The sequence below is a fragment of the Malassezia vespertilionis genome, chromosome 4 (assembly GCF_029542925.1).
Source record: "Malassezia vespertilionis chromosome 4, complete sequence".
Lineage (NCBI taxonomy): Eukaryota > Fungi > Basidiomycota > Malasseziomycetes > Malasseziales > Malasseziaceae > Malassezia > Malassezia vespertilionis.
This window is the reverse complement of record NC_079250.1, coordinates 835,872-844,328: the sequence shown is the minus strand read 5'-3', so window position 1 is coordinate 844,328 and position 8,457 is coordinate 835,872. Positions and strand designations below refer to the sequence as shown.

Here is an 8,457-nt window from a genome sequence, read left to right as displayed (position 1 = left end):
CTAACCCTAACCCTAACCCTAACCCTAACCCTAACCCTAACCCTAACCCTAACCCTAACCCTAACCCTAACCCTAACCCTAACCCTAACCCTAACCCTAACCCTAACGTTGTCTACATCACACTAGCCCATTCTAATCCTTGTAGCTTTCCTCTTTGCCTCTTCTCTTTTGCCAAGCTTTCTTCCTTTTTTTACACTTTTTACTTTATTTTTTTTAATTTCTTTTCTTTCTCTTCACTCTCTCACTCCCTCTCATCTTTCGTTCTTTCTCTCTCTCTTTCTTTCTTACAACCTTGATTATTTTTTATTTTTCTTGCTTCTGCTCTTTCCATCTTTTGAACTTCTTCTACTTTACTTCTCCTGCTTCTTTAGTCCTCGTTCTCATTTTCTTCGTTACGTTTCTCCCCTCTTTTATTCCACAAAACGCATGCACTTCGACGGTCTAACCTCCACTTGCGCCAAAGTGCTTATTTTGTTAAAAATGACCATGTAAAGAAGTCACGCTACACGTGCGGTCAGACTTACGCCATGGCAAAGTGACCAAGTTACTACACAATCGCCAATCTCTAGTACATATTATCGTCGATTGTCAGGAATAGATTTTAAAAACGACGTTGTAGAGAGCTTTTCAACTTGTGTTGTATTTATTAATGCGGAGCGTGTACTCACTTGTGCCTCAAACAATGTTTGCATTCTCAGTAACGTCCATGGTCGTGACTTTTTTAGGGAGCAAGGAGTTTTAAAATAGCAAGCTTCTGGGATTCTAAAAAGCAATGTCCGATGGGCGCTTGCTTTGGCACCCCAGACTCAGTCCGGGCACAAATTAGCACTTCTACAAAAGCATGTTTCTAAGTGAAGACTATGAAAGAACAGCTCGCCCTTACTGGGCAGAGGCAACATGAGGGTTGAAAAAAAAAGACAGTGATCACTGTGCATGTATCTTGGTAGAACGACTACTCATTCTCGGGGTTGTGGGGAATTTTAGCCTTCTTGCACTCGAGTTGGTTCAAGGTAGGAGCAAAGTGGCACAAGGGGTCCTCGTTGGGGCCGCAGGATTTGGCAAAGCCGCTCTTGCAGGAAGCGTCACTAAGAGGACGAGCGCCGTCATAATAATGGAAGGACTCGGTTGAGTACTTGGAGTCAGGCTTCATGTCCGTCTTCCAGCAACCCTTGGTGACCTCTTCACCATTGGGCTTCGACTTAACGGGGCCAAAGTTGCGCTGCTCGGGCCAGTCAAGGTAACCGCAGCCAGTCGTGTTGGGGCCAATGCGGTCGTCGTAGTTGCCGCCAAATGTGCTACCGAGGTATACACAGCCGTCAGGACTGCCGTGCTCAGAGTACCAAATACCGGCACCACGGCCCTTCTTCATTTCATCCTCGGTGGGGAAACCAACGCAAGTGGTCGACGAGATGGGGAAACACTTCATGCGGCACATGGTACCATTCCAGTCAAAGGAGTTGCAGTCGAACTGGGAGATGAGGTGGTTGTCGTTACCCCAGATCTTGCCGACACAAGGGAGATTTTCATCCTTTTTGTTTTCGTTTTGGTAAGTGATCCAGCCGGCCTGGGAAAAACCAACCACAGCGGCGATGGCGACAAATGCACGGGTGACAAACATAGCGAGAGTTGTGGCTTGGGATGCTTTCGCCCAAACGACCTACTTTTATAGAACAAGTTTGAATCGCCAAAGGTATCCTCGCGCCACGTTTGTATTATCAGACAATAATCATTGGCCAAATAAGGTGATTATAGGTATCTTGGTGCTATCGTGTTCATCAGTTCATTTTACAAACTATCAAAGTGTGAATCACTAACGAAAAGGGAATAAGGGCTGTTGGATGAAACGGATTGTGCGTAATCACATAAGCAACGCGCATGTACCCAGCTTAAGAGCATGAGCTTAGTAATGTCGGTGCACGCGTTAGGGTTGTCAGGTCAGACATCGCGCGTCTCGATCCGGATTTCGGCGTAGTCTTTCTGGCCCTTGTGCTCGCTCGCGATCGATTCTCCATCAATTTGGGTTTGCTCTGATAGCATCTTTTCCTGGTCTGTGGGAAATGTCTGGTGCATAGTGGACATCAAGCCAATCTGGAACCAACTCTTGTCAAATAGCGCATTCATACTTTCCAGGCTCCTGCCTGCAGTCTCCGGAATAAAGAACAGAATGTAAAGTAAGGCAATGATGCCAATAACCGTCCAAAAAGCAAAGAGTCCCCAGCGGTCAAATGCATCAAGCATGGGCTGGATGGCGCGACTGCTGCCATACTGGTTCGCAAAGTGCAGCGCCATGATCAGCGACGTTGCCAAGCCGCGCAGTTCCATCTGCCATATCTCTGCGCCAATCAAATATTGGATCGAATTGAAACCAAGTGCCCAGCCCACGCCGCTAATAAACACCATTACAATGGCCGCAATGGATGCACGGTGCTGGGAAGGTGATTCCTGTTCATTGCTGGGATTCACTTTGGAGAGGTAGATGGTAAGATACAGCGCGGCAAGTGTCTGCAACCCAATACCAAGAAACACGGAGCGCTTCCGTCCCAAAAAGTCGACAAGAAAAAAAGCACAGAGCAAAGAAGAGAAGAGCTTGACAATACCAAAAATGCCTGTGGTGTACAATGACGCATTGCTCTTTACACCCACCAACTGCAAAATCTTTTCCGCGTAAATGGTAAGACTTCCACCGCCCGACCATTGGCTTAAAATCTGAATACCAAACCCAACGACAAACAGCCGGTACAGATTTGCTGAGGTAGAGAAAAGTGATTTAAGCCGGTGCAAAAAGCTCTTTCCGCCGATGGCGGCCTTTTCCTTTTCGTACTCAAACGAAATACTGTGCATTTCGGCGCGTATGCGCGCGTCGTCTTTGGGCAGGTTCCTGTACCAGGACAGATTGTCGAGTGCCGCGGTATGCTTGCCCTGTTTGACAAGGTATCGAGGCGATTCGCGCACGTAAATGGTGCTCAGCAGCAAGATACCCGCATACACTAGGTGCATCCCCACAGGTACCTGCCAGGTCTTTGACGACGTAGGGGGAAACCCTTGTTGGGAGCCATAATTGGCAAAATAGGATAGGACAATTCCGACATACACAGACGCTGAGAATACAGTCACTGTAAGCCCACGGATGGTGGGAGGCGCGAGTTCGACCAAAAATGATGGGCACGTCACAGGTATGGCGCCAAATGCAATCCCTGCAATGAAGCGGCCTGCATAAGTTTGCCCCACACTTCCCGCAGAGGTAATCCAAATAACAACGCCAATAATCCACACCACGCAACAGAGCCGCGCGGTCTGCAAGCGACCAAGTTTATCAACGGCAAAAAAAGCCAGGAGCGCTCCAGCGATGCTTCCGAGCTGGCTCATGGAGACCACATTCGATTGCTGGGAGCTTTTGTCCTCGACATGAAATTCAGAAAGCCATGCTTGCGATGATGTCATGCTCCCCACCAGGCCCTCGTCGGCGCCACGACTCAATCCCATCAATCCAATGACAGCAACGGCATAAGCGAGCTTCCAGTTCAAGTAAGCGCGCGGTGTTTCTCTCCAATGCTGCAGTGGTCCCTTCATGATTGCAGCGCTTTGCAACACTAGCGCGAAGCGCCGCCGCTTTTATACGAGACGCGCCCAGCAAAATATTGTATGTGATATCAATTGAAATAGGAACATCAGAAAAGTTGGGTCTCCACACCGGGGGCGTAAAATGTGCACGAATCATTGGAGGGATGCCATGGAAAATGAACGTAAAGGTAAACTTTATTTTTTTGGGACTTGATCTGCACATGCAAGGTGTGGGGAAAATGAACAAAGGGAAAATGTAGCAGGATTGTGCACAGAAAACGCTGCATATATGAAGGGGATGTACGCACAAACGCACTCTTACCTCCACATTTTCATATGTGAAAGCAGCGCAACGCTCTCAGCATTGGCAGCCCGAAGAAGCCCAAGCTTATGCTAGCCGTATAACTTCGCGCACGCTGCACATATTTTTACACCTCACGCGTGCGTTTGCGTCGCTGCGGCACGCATGTCCACCTCGACGAGGATACCTGCGCTAGCGGAGCGGACAGGCCGACAATCACGTGACAAGCGTTTAATTGTCAGCCTCAGTGAATTCTAGCTGCAGGGGCGCCGACACGTTCTTGGTAATATCTATGCAGGAACAGGCGCGAAAGGCACGACGGCTCAATGACGTATTGGACAAACTTTGCGGTGCGCCACCGTTTTTCCGAAACAAATTAAACGATTGGGTATGATATGTAACATCTGCATGCTTATCAGGGTTTCATTAGCGCACTACTGTCCTCGCATTTCCGTGAGGAAAACGCGCAACATCTCTGTTTTGTAAAAGGTATTCCGAGGTCTGCGCGGCCAAAGTAAGACAGCGTCGACAGGGTAGATAAGCACGCCGCGTCTTTTTTAACCACCATGCAACTTACTGTGACAAATGCGCTATGCGCACTTGCGCTTCTGAGTCTTTCTGTGACAGACGCACACATGGGCCGTGGCTTTTCAATGCCGACGAACGACAACATGGCAGCGAACCATTTGCGCCGGGGCCTTTCTCGCCGTGCTCAGCCATCGAATGCGCAAGAAATGGCGTCTGCAAACGACGCCAAAGTTGAATGCGAGGGCGGCTCGAACCCCGCATTTTCACAGCTGCTCAAGGATTACCCCAAGGCAGACAAGATTGCAAGCATTATGGACGGTGATGACCAGGGCCGAAAGGTTTGGGAAGATATAAAAAGCCAGAAAATTATTCCTAATGACGTGCATAAAAAGGCGACTACGGACAAAGAGCACTATGAGTTCAGTGACGAGGGGTACGATGCTGACAAAGACCCCGACTGCTGGTGGTCCGCGTCGACGTGCACCAAACCAAAACACGACCGACTCCAGCCTGATGTATCTGAATGCCCGCTTCCTAATTCTTGGGGCTTGAGCTTTGACGACGGCCCTAACTGCTCGCACAATGCATTCTACGACTTTTTGAAGGAGAAGGAGCTAAAAGCGACGCTGTTCTACATTGGCGGCAATATTCTGAGTACGCCCTTGCAAGCCCAGCGCGGCTTTGCGGAGGGCCACGACATCTGTGTGCACACATGGTCCCATCGGTACATGACCACGCTCACGGATACGCAAGTTTTTGCTGAGCTTTATTACACGATGCGCATCATCAAAGACACGATGGGTGTTACGCCGCGCTGTTGGCGCCCTCCGTATGGCGATGTCGACGACCGTGTGCGTGCGATTGCTACCGCGCTTGGTCTGCGCACGATGCTTTGGAGCGACGACACGGACGACTGGAACATTACCCCTGACGGCAAGTCTCCGACGTCCAAGATCAACAGCAACTACCAAAACATCATTGACCAGGCCAAGAACGGATCGCTGGACACCCATGGCGTGGGTGTCCTTACGCACGAGCTTACGGATAACACAATGAATGAATTTATCAAGGAATATCCCAAGATTGAGAAGGCATTCAAGCATGTGCTCCCCTTGTCAGCATGTTTGAATGCGACGCACCCGTACCCAGAAGACGGCGTGAGCTATCCCGGCGCCACGGCATATATTCAAGGGAGCAGGGCAAACGGTTTGCCGCCTATGGACAATATGCCAATCAACCCCAGCTCTGCCTTGAACATTAGTGCATTGGACCAGCAGACCAGCGCAGGCGGCTTTTCTACTGCAGCGGCAAAGGCGTCGCCGGATAGTGGGGAGGAGACTGGGAAAAGCAAGCAGGGCAATAAATCGACCTCGAGCAACGCTGAGAAGAAGGACGATAATGCAGCAGCGACGCTCGACGTGTCTGTTACACTGCTTGCAGCCTTTGCCTCAGTCATTGCAGCCATTGTCGTGCTCTAAGTTTGTACAAGCACGCATATTCGTTTCTACTGCGCTACATCGCATCGCATCGCACGACACAATCTTTTACTGTAGAGACTTTTATAGCGTATTGCATTAGGTTGACAGCCATGATTGCATTAATGTACTCCAATACACACTTTTGCGTTGCGAAATCTGTGCGCGCAACGTTCCATGTGCATTGGGATGATGGCAAAAAAGCGCAAGAGATATCTTCACAAGGTCTGTGTTGCTGTAGCGCTGGCCAAAAAAAAACCAAAAAAAAAGGAAAAGGCGCTTTGCGAATCGCCTTATGGTGCGTTGTATGATGCCAAGCTAGAAGCAAGGGCGATGTGCTGCCCTCCCCATCACGGCGCTGCGCAAACGGTTGTCGTGAAAAAGCGTGACAGCTTTTGGGAATAATCTGATTGGCTCTATAATAAACGCGTTATGGGACAGGGGAAAAAAAAGTGTCATTGCTAAGCGCTGCACGGTCTTGTGCGCCGATCGCCTTATGTGGGAAAAGGTCCAGGCGACCGTCCGACGCATCGATAATGCCGTGGCCAATTCTTTTGTAGGACGGCATTTCCGTCTAGATGGATCTGGCCATCCACTAGCGCGCAAAGGCTCGCGATTCTCTGTCGAGATACGCGCAGGACTGGTCACGTTTGCCGCAATGGCGTACAGTACGTACGCAAACCCAGTCCAAAACGCTAACATGCAGTCTTGTCTGTCAATGCAGATATCCTTTCATCGACAGGTGGCCCGTGCAAATGCACGACAGATACATGCAACAACGATCCTGAATACCAAGCGTGCAAGAACGATGTGCGACGCGCGTACATTGTCTCGACAGCCGCAGCTGCATGTCTGTCCTCTGGGCTTATGGGAATTGTTGCGAATATGCCGCTGGGTCTTGCGCCTGGCCTTGGTGTGAATGCATATTTTGCAAATACCATCGTTGGACACGACGGTAATGGTATTGTGTCCTACAGCAAAGCACTCGCAGTCGTCTGGCTGGAGGGGTGGATTTTTTTTGTGCTGTCTCTTTTCGGAGTACGCCAATGGCTAGCGCGTGTGCTACCGAATTCGCTCAAGTACAGCACGGGTGCAGGCATTGGGCTCTATTTGGCGTTTATCGGCATGGGCCCGAGTGGCCTCGGCATCGTCGGGCTTGACCTGAACGACATTGTGGGACTGGGCGGGTGCCCCGTCGAGTACCAGGACCGCTCGCAAGACGGCGACTTGTCCCTCCATTGCCTCTCCCACGTCCTGCAGAATCCCAGGGTATGGGTGGGCGTTTTTCTTGGGGGTGTGCTCATGGCCATGCTCCTTTTGTATCGCGTGCGTGGTGCAATGATTATCGGTATTCTTCTTGTCTCTGCATCTTCATGGCCCCGCGGCACCAATGCCGTGACGCAGTTCCCTCCCACGCCCGATGGCGACGACAACTGGCATTTTTTCAAAAAAGTGGCCATGTGGCGGAGCATCCATCCGCTCGGCCCGCAAAACATTGACTGGCAAGGGTATAATACTGGGCATGCGTGGCTTGCGCTCATTTCCTTTTTGTATATTGATCTACTGGACACGACAGGCACATTGTATGCCATGGCGATGCAGGCGGGCCTTGTCGACGCGCGCACGGGCGACTTTGAGGGCAGTTCGACCGCGTACATGTGTGATGCGCTTGCTATTTCGTGCGGCAGTCTGTTGGGCTGCTCGCCGTGCACCGCCTTTGTCGAGAGTGCGTCTGGGATTGCGGAAGGTGGGCGCACGGGCCTCACGGGCCTCACGGTCAGCTTTTTCTTTTTTTGGAGTCTATTTTTCGCGCCCATTTTTTCGTCCTTCCCACCGTGGGCCACGGGCTCTGTGCTTGTGTTAGTTGGTTCGATGATGATGTCGAGTTCAAGGGATGTGAATTGGTCCTACATGGGCGATGCCATCCCCGCATTTTTGACCATCATGGGCATTCCATTCATGTACAGCATTGCGTATGGGCTCATTGCAGGCATCATTTCCTACATGATCCTGAATATTGTGCCCTGGATCATTATCAAGTTGACCAAAGGACGTGTGTACCCTCCCGGTTGGTACACGGATCGTGACCCGTGGGGTTCTACACCCCAGCGCTTGGTAAGCAAAGACCTCGAGACGAAAAAGCTTTCGCGTTTCCAGCAATGGGCGGTCGAATCCAGCGTTTTACCGCCGTGGATGAAAAAGCTGAGCACGGGCAACGTGCGCTTTTGGGAGCTGACGCGCGAAGAAACCGAAGACTACCTCGAAGGGCGCCGTGCGACGGAACGGCGTGTGAGGGAGCGCGAGGAGGAGCACCGTCGCCAGCGTGAAGATGTCCACCGTTTGCGCAAGCCCGACCGCGACATTCCCCTTGTGTTTGACGGCCCCGAGGCCGAAAAGATATCCGTTCGCAACCTGTAGCGCGCTAGCTACGTAGTGGGCACGACCCTGTAAAGGATCACGTGCATTACACGACCGCTCCTTGGCGTGCCGTGTCGATGCTCTGTGCTCTTTCCCGGCTTCTTCTCCGACCGCCCCCCCCTCGAATAGGACACATACGGCGAATGTGTGTTGCAAATAGTGTGCAGTGTGCAG

The 8,457-nt window shown here is 51.0% G+C and overlaps 4 protein-coding genes across 4 annotated transcripts; 2 read left to right on the top strand and 2 right to left on the bottom strand.

The window, feature by feature from the left end:
- Nucleotides 1-952: 952 nt before the first annotated feature.
- MVES1_002428 (uncharacterized protein) lies at nucleotides 953-1,618 on the bottom strand (the record flags this gene model as incomplete). The annotated part of the gene is made up of 1 exon (XM_056207258.1): nucleotides 953-1,618. The coding sequence occupies one exon, from the start codon at nucleotides 1,616-1,618 to the stop codon at nucleotides 953-955; it is 666 nt and encodes a 221-aa protein (XP_056063233.1).
- Nucleotides 1,619-1,935: 317 nt separating this feature from the next.
- MVES1_002427 (uncharacterized protein) lies at nucleotides 1,936-3,570 on the bottom strand (the record flags this gene model as incomplete). Its single annotated transcript, XM_056207257.1, has 1 exon — nucleotides 1,936-3,570. One exon carries the CDS (start codon nucleotides 3,568-3,570, stop codon nucleotides 1,936-1,938), a length of 1,635 nt encoding a protein of 544 aa, XP_056063232.1.
- Nucleotides 3,571-4,428: 858 nt separating this feature from the next.
- Nucleotides 4,429-5,868, top strand: MVES1_002426 (uncharacterized protein; the record flags this gene model as incomplete). The annotated part of the gene is made up of 1 exon (XM_056207256.1): nucleotides 4,429-5,868. The coding sequence occupies one exon, from the start codon at nucleotides 4,429-4,431 to the stop codon at nucleotides 5,866-5,868; it is 1,440 nt and encodes a 479-aa protein (XP_056063231.1).
- A 655-nt stretch (nucleotides 5,869-6,523) lies between these two features.
- On the top strand, nucleotides 6,524-8,283 carry MVES1_002425 (uncharacterized protein; the record flags this gene model as incomplete). Its single annotated transcript, XM_056207255.1, has 2 exons — nucleotides 6,524-6,533; nucleotides 6,572-8,283. 2 exons carry the CDS (start codon nucleotides 6,524-6,526, stop codon nucleotides 8,281-8,283), a joined length of 1,722 nt encoding a protein of 573 aa, XP_056063230.1.
- Between the last annotated feature and the right edge of the window lie 174 nt (nucleotides 8,284-8,457).